This window comes from Anolis carolinensis, unplaced genomic scaffold (genome assembly GCF_035594765.1).
Source record: "Anolis carolinensis isolate JA03-04 unplaced genomic scaffold, rAnoCar3.1.pri scaffold_13, whole genome shotgun sequence".
NCBI classification, from domain to species: domain Eukaryota; kingdom Metazoa; phylum Chordata; class Lepidosauria; order Squamata; family Dactyloidae; genus Anolis; species Anolis carolinensis.
The window spans coordinates 5,109,987-5,127,682 of record NW_026943824.1 but is presented as its reverse complement, the minus strand read 5'-3'; the positions used below and the strand labels follow the sequence as shown (position 1 = coordinate 5,127,682).

Below are 17,696 nucleotides of genomic sequence, written 5' to 3'. Positions count from 1 at the left end.
AATAGTCCTTGTATGGGGAATTTACCTGTCTTTTCCAGAGACCATAACATACACACAAGGTCCCTAATTCTGGACACGACATCCTTCAGTTACCTCCCAAATGCCTCCCAGAAGATGGCATAATTGGAGGACACGCAGCTGGATTTTGTGAGTCTTCTACCTACTTTCCTTTAGCCATAAAAAGGCCATGTTTGGAAACTTACATAGCTACTTTTGTTACACATTTTTCCAACAATGATTACCCCATCGAGTTATAATCTGCCATGAACAAGAACGATAAATCTTAAAAAAAAAAATTTTTTTTCGTGTTAGGAGCAACCGGAGTTGCCTCTGGAGTGAGAGAATTGGCCGTCTGCAAAGACGTTGCCCAGGGGACGCCCGGATGTTTTGATGTTTTGCCATCCTTGTGGGAGGCTTTTCTCATGTCCCTGCATGGAGCTGGGGCTAATAGTGGGAGCACTCTAAATGGGTTCCTGAGTCAACTCAAACACAAATGACCTCCTATATATACAATTGAAAATGAATCAGTTCAGTAAACAATATATCTGGCAAATTAGTATACTGTTTAAATTCACAGTAATATCAAACACCATCAAATGGATTGTCCAATATACATTAATGTAAATGACATGTATCTCTAAAGAGAACAAGTGTTAAGTTTGGAACCATGTTAGTATTAGGCAATGGATGATGTTTTATGGATATATTTTGTTACTTATGTTAGTGTACGTAACTATTTTCAGACCACCAGAGGAAGGCCTGATGCAGGGCCGAAACCGGTCGTGGCGGACTTACTCTTTTCGTCATTAGAATACACAACGCTGATTGCATTTCAATGTATATTGGACAATCCATTTGAGGCTGCTTGTTATTACTGTGAATTTAACGCCGACTGCATTTCAATGTATATTGGACAATCCATTTGATGGTGTTTGATATTACTGTGAATTTAAACAGTATACTAATTTGCCAGATATATTGTTTACTGAACTGATTCATTTTCAATTGTATATATAGGAGGTCATTTGTGTTTGAGCTAATAGAGGGAGCTCATCCATGCTGTCCCCGGGTGGGATTCGAACCTGGCAGCCTTCAGGTCAGCAACCCAACCTTTAAGTCACAAGGCTTTTATCCCCTAGGCCACCGGAGGCTCCTATCTTTAAAATAACTTGTGTTGTTCAAACAAAAAATGAGTTTGTCTTCTCCAAAACTCTTACCCTCAATGCTGTTTGCAATTCATCCTTCAAGGAGCTGATTTCCTGCTTCAAGTACTGGATTTCGGATTCCTTGACTCGCAACAGGACCTGCAAGTGGGGAGAACTTTTTATGCCAGGCAAATCGATGCAGCCAATGGAAAATGTTTATAGAAAGGGTAAGGATGCGAGTCCATCTCACACTTGCAACACCCCTGAGCTTTCTCAACATCTGGAATTGGCGCAGAGGTCACTCACTTCCAATTCGTAGGCATCCTTGCCTTGGGTGAGAGGCGAACCAGCGGTCTCCATCCCGCCCTCCCCAGTCAGTAGTGTTCGTAGTCGGGTGATTTCTGCAGCTAGGCGGTTGTTTAGTTCCTGTGACGATACCCAAAACATTTCTATTAGTAACCGTTCTGGATAAATATATTAATCTTGGCAAACTGATACCGTGTTTCCCCGAAAATAAGACAGTGTCTTATATTAATTTTTGTTCCCAAAGATGCGCAAGGTCTTATTTTCAGGTGATGTCTTATTTTTCCATGAAGAATTCACATTAATTGTTAAAAAAAATGAACATTTATTATATACTGTACAGTAGTTGTCATCACAAACCAGCATAACCAAACAAACTGTGAATCTTATCAAGAATTTCTTGTTATAACCATTATTTCCATGTACAACAATCTATAGTACAGTAGAGTCTCACTTATCCAAGCTAAACAGGACGGCAGAAGCTTGGATAAGTGAATATCTTGGATAATAAGGAGGGATTAAGAAAAAACCTATTAGGCTATGATTTTACAAATTAAGTGCCAAAACATCATGTTACACAACGAAACACAGAAAAAGTAGTTCAATATGCAGTAATGTTATGTTGTAATTACTGTATTTAGGAATTTAGCACCAAAATATCACAATATATTGAAAACATTGACTACAAAAATGGCTTGAATAATCCAGAAACTTGGATAAGTGAGACTCTACTGTATCATGATATTTTTGACCCAATCGCCCGTGTGAAAGGCTTATCCAAGGCATTTTTGTAGTCAATGAAAACATTGACTACAAAAATGGCTTGGATTATCCAGAAGCTTGGATAAGCGGGGCGTGGATAAGTGAGACTCTACTGTACATACATTTACCGATCCTTGAAGCTCTGGTGTTTTGTTTGGCAGGCATGCTTCCAAACAAAAACTTTGCTAGGTCTTACTTTCGGGGGAGGCCTTATATTTAGCAATTCAGCAAAACCTCTACTAGGTCTTATTTTCTTGGGATGTCTTATTTTAGGGGAAATAGGGTATGCCCACCTTACTCTTTCTGCTAGGAAATTCATGCTTGTAATCATACAAAGCCAATATTGTGGTTCCTCTAGTCCAGGGGCCCCCAAACTAAGGCCCGGGGGCCGGATGCGGCCCTCCAAGGTCATTGACCTGGCCCCTGCCCTAAACCTTAGACTTAGAGTTGACCTAAGTCTACCTGGTCTTTGGAGGTCTTTTCGCTTACCTATGGTCTTATGAGATCGTCTAGATGGTCTTTAAAGGTCTCTTTGCTTAGCTATGGCCTTATGAAACCATCTAGATGACTTTTAGAGGTCACTTTCCTTACCTATGGTCCTATGAGACCATCTAGATGGCCTTTGAGGGTCCCTTTCCTTACCTATGGTTTTATGAGATTATCTAGATGGCCTTTGAGGGTCCTTTTCCTTACCTATGGTTTTATGAGATTATCTAGATGGCCTTTGAGGGTCCTTTTCCTTACCTATGGTTTTATGAGATTATCTAGATGGCCTTTGAGGGTCCTTTTCCTTACCTATGGTTTTATGAGATTATCTAGATGGCCTTTGAGGGTCCTATTCCTTACCTATGGTTTTATGAGATTATCTAGATGGCCTTTGGGGGACCCTTTCCTTACCTATGGTCTTATGATCATCTAGATCAGGGGTCCCCAAACTAAGGCCCATGGGCTTCCAAGGTGATTGAACTGGCCTCTGTCCTAAACTTTAGACTTAGGGTTGACCTAAGTCTGAAATGACTTGAAGGCACACAACAACAACAATCTTAATTTTGGACTATTTCATCCTAGTCCGGCCCCCTAACAGTCTGAGGGACTGTAAATCGGCCCTCCACTTAAAAAGTTTGGGGACCCCTGCTCTAGTCCTTGCTGTTACTTTCCAAAGCTAGAGTGTCACTGGAAAAAGTGGATTCCAGGGTAAAGCCACAGGAAAGCCTTTCTTCCCCAGTAGAGTTTTATCATCAGACACGTGCGACTTCACCTGATTGTGTGCATTGAGCTCCTGGTTCTCCCTCTGGCACTGGCGGAGGGCCTGCCTCTCGGCCTCCAGGGCCTGGGCCAGGTGAGCGTTTTCCAAACACTTCTGAGAGTACTGCTCGGAGAGGACTTCAAGTTCACGCTGGACAGACTGCAGCTCCTCCCTAAGGAGAGAGGCAGAGGGGGAAAGCAAGATCACGAGGCGATTTGAGTCTCAAAGCAACTAAACCCACCCTTAATACAGGACAGGAGGAGGAGGTGGCTAGTCATTTGCAGAGTCTGCCAATGATGGGAAGGAAGGAGCGTTCAAGTGTAATATTCTGTCTTTTACAGTAAAAGACAGTATGATCAAATGGGCAAAAAATCTTGGTAAAAAAGTTTATTTAGAAGAATGGGAGAGGGCCTGGAACTCCAGATTAAAAATCACATATGCAACAGAACTGAAAGAGAATTGGATTAAAATGTTTTACCGCTGGTATTTGACCCCCCAAAAAGTATCAAAATATTACAAAAAAAAACCTCAAACAAATGTTGGAAATGCGAAGACCAAGTAGGAACGTTTTTCCATTGTTGGTGGACTTGCAAAAAAGCGAAGAAATACTGGAAAGAAATCCATCAGGCAATACAAAAGATGTTGCAAATTAAACTAGACTTTAGACCCAAAACACTTTCTCCTGGGGATGCTCAACATTGAAAATAATAAAAACAAAGAGACGCTTTTCAATTATCTCACGACGGCGGCTAGAATTACATATGCCAAATATTGGAAAAGGAAAGAAATTCCCGAATTAGGCTGTTGGTTAATTAAGGTTATGGAAATAATGAATATGGATAAATTGACGTACTTACTAAAAAATAATTATGGTATTCCAAAAAAGCAAACAAATTGGGATCCGATTAAAAAATACTTGGTAGAAATGCAAATGAAGGTGCTAATATAATTTGTATAGAAGGTTGGTATATCAACTGAAAGCAATATGAAGATGCTGTCACCAAATAGAGAGAAGGAAGGAAAAAGAAAAGAAAAGAAGTAAAAAACAAACTTCTTAAAGTAGCAGTGGAAGAGATGGGAATCACTCTTTTGGATTTTATTACTATACCTGTCTTTGTTCTGTTTTTGTTTATATGTTATGTAACTTTCTGTGTTTTGTCTTTTTATTATTATTATTATTACTTCCCTTTCCTCTCCAAGATTATGTTTGGTTTTTTTCCCCCCTTTCCCCTCCTTTCATCCTATTTCTCCCACCTTCTTTCTTGGAATTTATTGTTCACACACTTTCACTGTAAATTTTAACTGCAAAACCAATAAAAAACTATTTTTAAAAAAGTGTAATATTCTGCAAACAGCCTATAGTTTATTCCCGCAAAGCAATTAGCTACCCAAGTTGAAGTTTTGTATAGAAGTTCTGAAATGAACCTTTTCAGGTGATCAGAACTTTGCTTAAAGCCTGCTCTACAGGACAGGATTACAATCTCTTAGAAACATTTATAACCACAAGGTAATTTTTTAACCAATTATATTCCAAAATACCATATATACTTGAGTATAAGCCGAGGCACCTAATTTTACCACAAAAAAACTGGGAAAACGTTGACTCCAGTATAAGCCAAGGTACCAATAAAATTACATTAATTGAGGCATCAGTAGTTTAAATGTTTTTGAATCTTTACATAAAACTGTAATTTAGGATATGACAGTTCAACTCTCATTAAACCATTATTTTCATCTTCTTCAATGTAAATGTGCTTATGTATCCTTTTAATAATAATAGAGTGAAATAATAAATGTAATAATAATAAATGCAGTAAAATAATAAATGTAATAATAGAGTAAAATAATAAATGTATTAATAATAATAATAAAAATAGAGTAAAATAAGGGTAAAAGTAACAACAATAACAGAGTAAAATAATAAATGTAATAATAATAATAGAGTAAAATAATAAATGTAACAATACCAATAATAATAATAAATATACCATGTATACTTGAATATAAGCCGACCTGAATATAAGCCCACCAGGACCCTCACCTCAGTATAAGCCGAGGATTTTTTTTTAGTCCCAAAAAAGGGCTGAAAAACTAGGCCTATACTCGAGTATATACAGTATGTGCCCTTGATGGCACAGCGTGTTAAAGCGCTGAGCGGCTGAACTTGCAGACCGAAAGATCGAAGGTTCGAATCCGAGGAGCGGAGTGAGTACCCGCTGTTAGATCCAGCTCCTGCCAACCTAGCAATTCAAAAGATAGGCAAATGTGAGTAGATCAATAGGTACCGCTCCAGCGGGAAGGTAATGGCTATCCATGCAGTCATGCCAGTGGCCACATGACCTTGGAAGTGTCTGCGGAAAACGCCGGCTCTTCAACTTAGAAATGGCGATGAGCACCAACCCCCAGAGTCGGACAAAACTTAATTTCAAGGGACATTACCCTTTGCCTTTACCCTAAGGTATTTCCCATCTAGAGTAAACAACTAGCCATGCAGCCTCGTGAATTTCCATTGTTTGGATGTAAATATTCTAATATTATGACTGTTAATGTCACGGGGTTATAATATTATGCAAAAGGGGAAAAGGAAAATTTCTCTGTTGACAACTTGAGTATCATATGACTCCAATATCTGCCTTTTCATTTATACCTTCGAGGCCTTTTCTAGGTATTCTCGAACTGCAAATCCTTCATTTCAATGAAGAAAGAAATGCCCCAAACCTTGGAGACTTCATGGAGTCGTATCAGACCTTTGTTCATTTCGGTTGCCCTTTCCTGCAGATTTAATATATCTTTTTTCCTGCCAAGACATGCAGCTCGGTACACAATATTCCATTTTGAGGCTGCGTTGTACATTTGTGCACGGCAGTGTAATAGAAGAACAATAAGGCGATGCCAGAATGGTGTTTCTTTGCCGAATCTACTTTCTGGATAGCCCTCGGACATACACACATACAAAATGGTCACTTGTTCTATCACGTGCCACTATTTCCCAGGGTATTTTCCCATTTCCCTACAAAATGCTGAAATACATACAGGTATTGTCTCTGGAGAGCTTCGATGTCCGAGTTGATGCTGCTGATTTGGGAGCGCTGAGTCTTCTCCAGCTCCCGCTCAAGCTCCTCCCGGTGGGCATTCTTCATGGCTTCGATGGCTGTGACAGGGAAGAAAGGTTGCAACTTGTGTAGCTCTGGTTTGGCCACAATAACATCATGTTAATCCCTTTGTTTACAAATACGTTGCCCTTCTTCTTGCTCTACCTGAGATAGTAGCTGCCGTCTCCTCGGCTAGCAAGCGGTCTTTCTCCTCCCGTAGTTTCTCCAGTTCCCGCTGATGCTGCCTTTGCAGATCTTCTATCTTTTTCTGATGCGTCTCTTCCATGGCCGCAAACCCTCGTTCACATGTTGCCTGGAAAAAAAAGGGAGTGCCGTTACATTTTATTTACATATTTTGTCAGTCCGACCTAAACACAGACACGTGATTATGTACCTGGATGAAAGTATGGATCGCCAGAACGAGATGAATATGATTTGAGGCACAACACTGATGGCATAAGCATGCATGGAAGGGAGGATCGTGGTCTACTGATTTGTTTGGAACACTTAAAAGAGGAGAGTCATCATTCTTCTATTGTAATTTAATGAAAAAAAATCACCTGCGAGATGGTTGGTTAAGGACAGCGTTCTTTCAGAACCCTCTGAAACGGAAGCTTCTGGAAGAATTAGAGATTTTGAATTTCAAGAATCCTAAACTCAGATTATTTTGTTAAGACTAAGTGGGCAGTTCAGTCAGCCCAGCTCTACTGTGATATAGTATAGTTTTTGTGTAGCAATAGCAAACTGAACTAAATAAACCACAAAAATCGATGAAAATGACCTGAACCAAGTATAAGCTGCTTCTCATATAGGTTTTGTATTTGAGAAATACGGGATGTTTACCAAATATTTTTGACAGACACAAGACTGTGGATAGAATTTGTAAGTTTCTATTCATAAACCAGCCTTGAAGTGAAAAGGCACACTTTCAATCATCTGGCTCACTGCAAGTCTACCCAACCCTTCTAGATCACATCTGAAACTTGGGACATATTTCATTTTCTCAGTGTTATTCCTTGTTAAGGAATTCCAAAACATCTGATCTTTGCTTGAGTAAAGAGTTAGTAATATCAGCCTGGCTTTTTCCAGTGTTAACATGTCAAGCTGTAACTGCAAAATCAGCAACAAAGTTGTGTTGTCGAAGGCTTTCATGGCCAGGATCGCAGGGTTGTTGTATGTTTTTCAGGCTGTGTGGCCATGTTCCAGAAGTATTCTCTCCTGACGTTTCGCCCACATCTATGGCAGGCATCCTCAGATGCCTCACAACCTCTGAGGATGCCTGCCATAGATGTGGGCGAAACGTCAGGAGAGAATACTTCTGGAACATGGCCACACAGCCTGAAAGACATACAACAACCCAGCAACAAAGTTGGTTGTGCACAAGTATTTTAAGCTGGGAAATGCCAAAACCAAAAATGTATATTTTTGCAAAATTACCAGCGTCAATAAAGAAGAAGAAATAAATGGAGCCATTTCTAGAAGACTTGTGTGCCTATTACACTATTATTCAAGTTTGAAAGACAGATGAAATGTAGATTGTTCTTATTGTCCTCTTGATTTGTACTGTAACTGGATATTATTATTTATTGTATTGCTTATTGTGTTGTGATTTGTTGTTTTTATATGCTGTTTATTTTGTATTGCTTTGGGCATGGCCCCATGTAAGCCGCCCCGAGTCCCCGTTGGGGAGATGGTGGCGGGGTATAAATAAAGTTTTATTATCATTATTATTATTATTATTATTATTATTGGAAAATAATCTAGGACTCTCTTTGAACTATCTCAAGCAATTAACGTTAAGCCTGCAAAAGTTTGCAAGGTAAAATATCTGTTTATGTTTCAAGGGCCAGATAGAAGTATGTTCAATATTTATTTAAAATTTCCCGCATGCAAAAGTGTTGTGGTTGTGATTCACACTTCTGACCCTTACGCATGGAAAATCAGATTTTTCTCTCCAGCTCTTTTGCCTTAAGAGAAAACCTGGCTCTTTACTCAGGCCTTTAGATAAAGATTGCTAATCCCCATAGCAATCTGTATCTGTGACCATTCTTATACCAGTTTGTACTTTTTACCTTTATCAACTTGATATAGACACAGCAGGGTCTATTCCCATCCCAATTTGCACTTCCAAGAATTCGCAGCACTTTATCAGTCACCTCTTGTTTACAATATTTATATGGTGCACCTTACCCAGTCTACTTTTACAATCTCTCCGTTTTAATCCATGTTTTTATTAGTTCTTGTTTTTTATTGGCTGATGTTTAATTTTTTTAATTGTGCATGTTTTTGTCTATTGCTGTGTTTTATACTGCTATTGTTTTTATTCGGGCTTGGCCCCATGTAAGCCGCCCTGAGTCCCCTTTGGGGAGATAGAGGCGGGGTATAAAAATAAAGTTGTTATTATTATTATTATTATTATTATTATTATTATTATTATTATTATTATTATTATTATTATTAAAAGGGGTGGGAGGGAGGGAGGAGCAATGACATGAAGGGGACTCACACAAATGACATATTAAGATTAAATGCATTAAAAATACACCTTAAGATTCTCAAAATCTTTCTGGTATTTCTCCCGCAGGGTGGATGCATTCCCTTCTAGGTGCTTATTCTCCAGCTCGTCTCTCATGACGTTCATTTGGGCTTCCAGTTCTTGAATGCGTTCTCGTAACCCGTGCATGGCGTTCCGTTCGCTGTCTGAGACTTGCGTTCCACCGTTGGCCTGATTTGCAGCCCACGTTTCTTCTGAACCACTTGCTACTGAGAGCGACGTTTCTGGGTGCTGCTTCTGGTACTCGTCCAGGGACTCCTGCAAATGTTGCAGATTCTGGTCGTAACGTTCCTGCAAGGCCTGCAGCTCCTCATTGTGGAGGACTTGCAGTTCTTTCATCTTGGTCTGGAACTCATCCTCCAGAGCTTGCATCTGCTCAAAGTGGTGCCTTTCTAAGTTCTGCTTGTCTTGCCGAAGGACATCTAGTCGAAGGAGGCCCTCCGCTTGTTCCGTCTTTAGCAAGTCCTTCGTTCGGTTTAGCTGCTCAACCACGTTGTGGATTTCCTCTTCGTATTTACCTTGGAGCTCTGATATTTTTTTGCTCTGCTTGTAAGCTTCCTCCTCCAGGAGCTTCCGTTGATTGTTGAGCTGCTCGACTTTGGTCTTGAGTTCTGCGTTCTCTCTTTCGAGCACAGCGATCATTTCGGCGTATTCGTTCTGCTGCTTTCGGAGCAGCTCCTCATACTCTTCTCGGAGAACAGCAACCGCCTGAATGCGTTCCTGACACAAGGCGTCCACGTTTTGAAGAGAGTCCTTGTACAGCTTGGCCTCCTTGGCGTACTCCAGCCTTGCTCGATAAGCCCCGTAACAAACCTGGGCCTGGACAATCGCATCCTGCACGAGTAAAGAAGAGTAACGCTCAAGGCCCCCCATGCAAGTATCATAAGGAGGGCTGCAAGAAATCTTGAGGAGCTTGTGGCAGTCTTTCAGGGCATCATCCGGAGACAGAGACAGAAGAGCAGCAGATATTTCTTGGAGAAGACGTGCCCTGTCTTTGAGCTGCTGAGCAAGATCATCCTGAATGGCGGCCAGAGCTTGACTGCTCAGATCCTGCAAACGGTGGGCTCCTGCCATGGATTCATGAAGGCTTACGTCCCATGTTGTATGGACTGAAACATCTTCTTGTATTTCAAGTGCTTTAGAAATTTGATGCATAACTCCCTCAAAATCAGGTGTCCTGTAAGCTTTCATGATTTCCTCCAACATGTACTTATGTTGCCGAAGAGCCGTTTTAGTGTTGTGCAGGTCTTCTTCAATGGTTTTCAACCTCTGATGAAAGGATTCTCTCATTTTCTGGGCAACAAACCCAAGCTCTGCTTTGATCAGTGTGCTGTCTGCAACCGACTGAATGAGACATTCTGGGACATTTGAACCTGGACCCTCCATCATCTTCTCTTCTTCATCCACAGCACCCAGGTGCTTTCTTAGCTCCTCGACCTGACTCCAGAACTGATCTTCCAATACTAGTTTTTTGGATAAAGTATCCGCCAAGGCAACTGCAGTATGTGAAAGGTTTGAAGGCTCTAACAGAACGGCATCCACTGTACCATGGATCTCTCTAAGGGTCAAGGAAATCTTTGAAGATGCATCTCTCAAGGACTCTGCTATCTGGTTGATCAAAGACGATTCAAAAGCCAGCCTCCTGGAAAGCAACCTCAACTGGTTCCGTCCAGAAAATTCCAGTTGCTGCTGGAGAGAAGAAGGTTTCTCTTGTTCAACAAGGCTGCCTTCTACTTGCAAAGATTGGGCTGTAGGACACACTGCTGCTTGGCAGTCGGGCAAAGAAAACGTCAGTTTTAAGACCTGGATTGCACTGGACAGAGTACTTTCCATACTGGATAGTGCATCTAGATACACCTCTATTTCTTTTTCCTTGTCAGATGTAGGCAACATTCTTAGCTGTTCTCTGCACTGGTTCAAGCAAACCAAGGCTTGGTTGTTTCTTCCATGGAGTCCACTCAATTCATTGACGTGGTTTTCAATCAGCTTAAGTTTGGACTGCTTCTCACTTTCCAACTGTGAAGCCAACATGCTCACTTGAACCAAACTCTCCTGGAGCTGTTCTCTCAGCTGTGCTTCTGCATTGGCCCACTGCTGATGGAGTGCAATGAGAGTGTCTTGATTATGGCCCTGCTGGCTTTCAAGTTTCATGGTTACGTCTTTGAGCTTTTCTTCTGTGATATAAAGCTTTGTTTCCAAGGAGTGGATTATAGACAGATAAGTCTCAGAGTCACCTGAGGCTGGGTAACAGGGAGCCGGTTCCGATGACATGCTGTCTTCCGAGAGTGACCTATCCTGACTGGTGTCTGAAGAGGTGCTGCTTGTCCAGGTCTTCTCCGATCCATCGGGATGAACATACTTTTGGCACTGGATGCTGGAGAAACGAATCCTTTGCCTTTTGGCTCCTTGCATTTCGACGTCAGGTTTTGATAAGTCCTTCTGAAAAACCTCCCTTTCATTAAAGTCTGTAGACTTTGATGGAAATTTGCTTTCTTCTGTGTTCATCACTGTATGCTCAACTATCTGCCTCTGGTTGGTATTAAGGCCGCCATCGTCATTGGTACCACGAATGATCATAACATCTGAAACTGGAAGTTTTCCTTCCACTTGTGGATGTTGTACTTTCTCAACAATTTGGCCAGGATCAGCCATATCTGTTGTTAAATCCTCATCCTCATCTTGTGGATTTTCTTCTATGCTGCCACTCATGGCAGCCTTTTTGAATAAAGGTTCACTGAAATCTGGATCCCTTTTCTCAACCACCCTCAAGTGGGTTTCCCTCACTACTCTCAGCTCTTCCTCCTTCTCTTTCAGGACCTTCTGCAAGTTCTGAAATTGCCCCGAGACCACCTCATAGGAGCGCTCCAGTGTGTGGTAGTTGCTCTCTTCCAGCTGCAGCTTGGCTTGTAGCTTGGCCACCTCATTATCCGACTCGGCAACCTGGTTCATCAGCTCTTGGAACCGGAATTTAATCTGATCCCTTTCCTCCTCAAGACTCTTTATGTGATCCACAAGCTTCTGGATGCTTGCTTCCTTCATTTCCAGCTGCTCCTCGAGTTGGTGGACAATTTCACTGCTCTCAAATTTGGCAGTCAGTTTCTCTTTCTGCAAAATTTCCATCTGCTGTTCACTGTTCTGTAGCTGGTTCTCGTACTCGCTGGCTTTATCCTCCACCTCCTTCAAGCTCTGGATCAGAACCTGCTTTTCCTTTTCGCAGCTTTCTAACAAAGCCTCATAATTCCTCTGGAGTTTCTCTTCCATCAACACTCGCGACTGCTCACTGGCGCTCAGCTGCCGGCTCAGGTCAGCAATGCGATCCTGGAGCCGCTGCACTTCTTTTTGGTAATCTCTTTGCAAGGCCTGTTGGGTCTCCAGGTCCCTCAGCTCTTGGGTCTTTTCCAACAGGAGAGCTTCAGCCTTCTTGAGCTTCTGCTCGCTGGCTTTCAACTGGGAGCTCAGTGCCGTCTCGCTGTGCTGCCACTCTTCCATCTGCTCTTGGGCTTTCTTCTTTTCGGCCTTCAGGTCATTTTTGAGCTTGGCCAGGGTCTGCTCCTTGATGGAGAGCTCTGCGGCCGCATTGCTCAGCCTTGCTTGCAGGCTCTGGATCTCTGCCTCGTGGTGCCGAATGACATCCTTTGCCTCCCCGTAGCTACGCTTGAGGGACTGGATCTGCTGGTTGATCAGCTCCTGGCGCTGACATTGGGCTTCCAGCTCATTCTGGAGGTCTCGATTGACTTTATGAAGTCTCTGCCAGGCCCCCGATGAGGAAGTGGCCACCTCAGTCTTTAAAAAAAATCGATTAAATAGGAGATTAGTAACACTCTTGGCTCCAAGTTCTGAGTGTCACACCTCTGGTCACAGAACTACTCCTCGCAAGTGGTTTGACCACGCAAAACATCTGTTCCAATTTTGGATGTTGCCAGTTTTATTTTGTTTTTAAAATTGCTTTGAGAAATGGGGCAGCTTCTTCCCGGTAAACAAACAACATGGATGGTAAACATCAAAACAGCTTTAATGCAAGACAGCCTAAGAGAAACAAACTGAATCAAACAAAATAAAAATAAAAATGATGGGACACCACAGGAAACGTAAATGACGAAGGACGAGAAGAAGAAAGATTTGGAAAGGAGTGAAAACTGCGGGAAGAGATATGGCCAGAAGAATTTAAGACGATCTTTTGTAAGACCTGGAAGACGTAATTTTCAGGCTCAGGGATAAATTAGGAAGCCTATTCTGTTAAGATTTGTTTTGTTTCTGTTGTTCATCACGATATATGGAATGGGGTGATCTAAGTATGAACATATTGTGTGTGCAAGTGTCTTGTCCTGATAGAGATGAAATCAAGAAGCAACATGATTGCTCTCTCCACTCTTAAGAAACAGCAAATGGTAAGGTCAATGTCACAAATTTGAAATGGATGTTTTCTGCATCTTGTAATGATGAGTAAATAAAACCATCACGATTGTAAGTTACGTGTAAAATATGGAGCCTCTGGATGTGTCTGCTGTGTTTGTTTACTCTTTAAACAACAATAAGCGAGAAGGAAAGAAAGGATATGATGAGAACAAAAAAAAATCAGAACAAGGATCGCTGGAGAGATTTGAACCAAAGCCATGATGCATGCACAGAGAAAAACTTACAAAGAATCATGCGAGAGCTGGACAAGAAACAAGGTGGTTCAGAGAATACACAAACAGTAAGAGGAAAAAGAAGCACAGCATTGAGCCTAATAATTTGGCCTGCCTTGCTGTACAGTGACTTCTGGCAGGGACAGCCCACAGATGTGACACTCAGGTACATTAAGTCAGATAACATGCTTCCACAAGGAAATAAATACCCATGCAATATTATCCAAACTCGAGAGAGATTAGTAGAGTGACTTTCCCCGCTCCCGACAGAAGAACCAGAAGACACGATCGGTGTCTTGGAAAAAGGAAGAACAATAGTCATGCTGAACTTTAGTTTTTGCATCCAGCGGACTTCAGGAGCTCAACTTGCAACCAAGCTCAAGGCAGGAGATACGCAGGAAAGGAGACATTACAAGAGATCAACGAGGGGCTTCAGTTCAACATGCATGCGACCAAGCCCTGAAAATACGCAAAACCTTGACGGAGAGGAAAACCTGTATCGCTTGACGTGTGAATTAAGAACGGGAGAAAAGCAAATAATTACGACCTCCGGTTTTTGGGCAGAAAAAATGCTCTATCCCCCTCCAGAGCTACTTAGTGGATCAATATTTACTATTAGCTGACCCTGCTAATAGTCTGCTTTTAATTTGTTTTTATTATACCATGTTTTTAACTTGTTCTTTTATCTGACTTTTATGGGAACTGCGATTCCCCTTTTCGGGCACCTGTGCCCATTTCTATATATTCTGGTCATAGACCGTAATAAATTGCTGAGCTGAGTGCTCGTAAGAAGCTGCATCTGCCAGCTTTTCACAAGTATTGCTTGTTTACTCACAAAAACAAACCAAAACCAATCAGGTATTAGGAGAAAAAAGGAAGAAAAGATAGAAACAGGTAAACAACATGGACATGTCTGTGTTTTTTTTGTGATCTCTTACTTCACGGTTCTAAAGACATGGCAGTCTGGCGGTGGGTGGAAAGGACTGCTTTTCTGTGTATCTTTTTATCAAATTTAAAGAATCACAGCTGTGATTGGCATCTTTAGGAGCTACTACAACAGAACTTATGAATAGAAGAATCCACTATTCCTACAAAACAGCTTAATGGCACACAAGACAAGGCATTTTCATTGCTAAGCTGGGGAGAGAAAAAATAGGTGATGCAGGAAAAATCTTGTAACTCAATGTGTTCTGAACATACAACTCTTTTTCAAAGGTACCAGAAAGAAAAAAATACATCTGTATAATAATAAGACAATATGATGAAGAAATTTGAGTACAGTAGAGTCTCACTTATCCAAGCCTCGCTTATCCAAGCTTCTGGATGATCTAAGCCATTTTTGTAGTCAATGTTTTCAATATATCGTGATATTTTGGTGCTAAATTCGTAAATACAATAATTACTACATAGCATTACTGTGCATTGAACTACGTTTTCTGTCAAATTTGTTGTCTAACATGATGTTTTGGTGCTTAATTTGTAAAATCATAACCTAATTTGATGTTTAATAGGCTTTTCCTCAATCCCTCCTTATTATCCAAGATATTCGCTTATCCAAGCTTCTGCCAGCCCGTTTAGCTTGGATAAGTGAGACTCTACTGTACTTAATTTTATTAGTGCTTATGTTTTATCTTCTTGTATTGTATATTGCCATTGAATTTTGCCAGACTGTGAGCCGCCCTGAGTCTCTTCCGGTGAGAAGGGCGGGATAGAAATGATGGAAATAAAATAGTGGAGGCTGCCGTCTAATTAAATAAAATGATTCAATCTGCCTATATGTATAAGAGTGAAGCACAAAGCATCTTTCCTTGTTTTTCATATATAGACGTCACAATAGGAATCAATATAGAAAACACTAGCTGTGCCTGGCCACGCGTTGCTATGGCTAGGACTTTATTTTTCTTTTCTTTTTGTTGTATGAACATAGAGGCGTGGATGAGAGGTTGTGCTGTCAATTTTCAAGGTTGTGGGGCATTTAGTTTAGTTGTTTTGTCTGGTGCCATGATTCCATTACCCTTTTATATATAGAGACTAGCTGTGCCCGGCCACGCGTTGCTGTGGCTAGGACTTTATTTTTCTTTTCTTTTTGTTGTATGAACATAGAGGCGTGGATGAGAGGTTGTGCTGTCAATTTTCAAGGTTGTGGGGCGTTTAGTTTAGTTGTTTTGTCTGGTGCCGTGATTCCATTACCCTTTTATATATAGAGACTAGCTGTGCCTGGCCACGCGTTGCTGTGGCTAGGACTTTATTTTTCTTTTCTTTTTGTTGTATGAACATAGAGGCGTGGATGAGAGGTTGTGCTGTCAATTTTCAAGGTTGTGGGGCGTTTAGTTTAGTTGTTTTGTCTGGTGCCGTGATTCCATTACCCTTTTATATATAGAGACTAGCTGTGCCCGGCCACGCGTTGCTGTGGCTAGGACTTTATTTTTCTTTTCTTTTTGTTGTATGAACATAGAGGCGTGGATGAGAGGTTGTGCTGTCAATTTTCAAGGTTGTGGGGCGTTTAGTTTAGTTGTTTTGTCTGGTGCCGTGATTCCATTACCCTTTTATATATAGAGACTAGCTGTGCCCGGCCACGGGTTGCTGTGGCTAGGACTTGATTTTTCTTTTCTTTTTGTTGTATGAACGTAGAGGCATGGATAACAGGTTTTGCTGTCAGTTTTCGAGGTTGTGGGGCGTTTAGTTTAGTTGTTTTGTCCGGTGCCGTGATTCCATTACCCTTTTATATATATAGATATAATGGTTCTATTGCACTTATCTGCAGTTTTCACTTGTCTGGTTAATTGATAACGCCTCTGTATTAAGACGTATTTAATTAACCTCTTAAAACCTACTTTCCAAATGTATTTGATTTTCAAGTATCCTTGATAACTCATTTTGAGTAAATGGAAAAGAAAATTTAAAAACTCAATGCCTCTCACAGTTGTTTTCCTCCTGCTTTTTTAACTCATCGTGTATCTCCATCCTCATCCAACCACAGAAACCGGTACCCACAAAAGAAACAGTTTGAGGTTCCTTCTTGATGTGGTTAAAGAATATTCTTGGGCAGGATATCTAGAACTCTGAACACAAGGGGCACTTGTTCTATACCTGTACCTGTAAAAAGAGGATGAATGCCACCGAAACCTCCTTTTCCATCCGATGACTCGGAGCACCGAACTCTCCTGACATACACACAAGCACCTTGGACTGAAGCCCCGCAGATAAGAACCACAATCACAGGAAGGGACCTTCCTTGCACTCTCCTACCTGAAGAACATAACCTTCCCTGGCACTCTGTTCGCGGCCCAGGGCTACTTTCAGCTGGTCCTGCAGGACACGATTCTGCTCCAGAAGGTCCGAAGCTGTTTTCTGGCTCTGCTCCAGCTGAAATCAAGACACAAAGCAGGTGAGAATGGGGGAAAAAAAAAACCAAAGATACACATTCCATGGGACATCCAATCAAAATTTTCCGTTAAACTCAACAGAGTCAATTAGAAACCAGATGAGTAAAGTGGAAGAGGATAAAAAATACATATAGGAATAAAATTCCAGTTTCAACACTACCACTGAACTGATATTTACAAATACTGTATATACTCAAGTATAAGCCTAGTTTTTCAGCCCTTTTTTTAGGGCTAAAAAATTCCCCTTCGGCTCGGGTGAGGGTCCTGGTTGGCTTATATTTGGGTCAGCTTATACTCAAGAATATATGGTACATTTATTTTTCTCTATAATTATTGGCATTATTACATTTATTATTTTACTATATTATTGTTGCTACTATTACATTTATTTTACATTATTATTATTATTATTATTATTACATTTATTATTTCAATCTGATCTTATTATTACAGTAGAGTCTCATTTATCCAAGACTCGCTTATCCAACGGTCTGGATTATCCAATGCATTTTGGTAGTCAATGTTTTCAATATATCATAATATTTTGGTGCGAAATTCGTAATTACAGTAATTACTACGT

The 17,696-nt window shown here is 41.0% G+C and overlaps 1 protein-coding gene across 7 annotated transcripts in view; it reads right to left on the bottom strand.

Moving 5' to 3' along the window:
* The window catches only part of mprip (myosin phosphatase Rho interacting protein), a 150,351-nt gene that overhangs the window by 6,035 nt on the left and 126,620 nt on the right, over positions 1 to 17,696 (bottom strand). For 5 of the 7 annotated variants that reach the window (XM_062964152.1, XM_062964154.1, XM_062964153.1 and 2 more), the window contains 7 exons: positions 16,980 to 17,096; positions 9,094 to 12,885; positions 6,714 to 6,861; positions 6,490 to 6,607; positions 3,469 to 3,628; positions 1,452 to 1,571; positions 1,218 to 1,304 (listed from right to left, as the gene is read on the bottom strand). In XM_062964152.1, the coding sequence (XP_062820222.1) occupies positions 1,218 to 1,304; positions 1,452 to 1,571; positions 3,469 to 3,628; positions 6,490 to 6,607; positions 6,714 to 6,861; positions 9,094 to 12,885; positions 16,980 to 17,096 (4,542 nt within the window). The remainder of the gene's footprint in view (positions 1 to 1,217; positions 1,305 to 1,451; positions 1,572 to 3,468; positions 3,629 to 6,489; positions 6,608 to 6,713; positions 6,862 to 9,093; positions 12,886 to 16,979; positions 17,097 to 17,696) is intronic. The other 2 variants (XM_062964158.1, XM_062964157.1) reach the window with 1 other exon arrangement.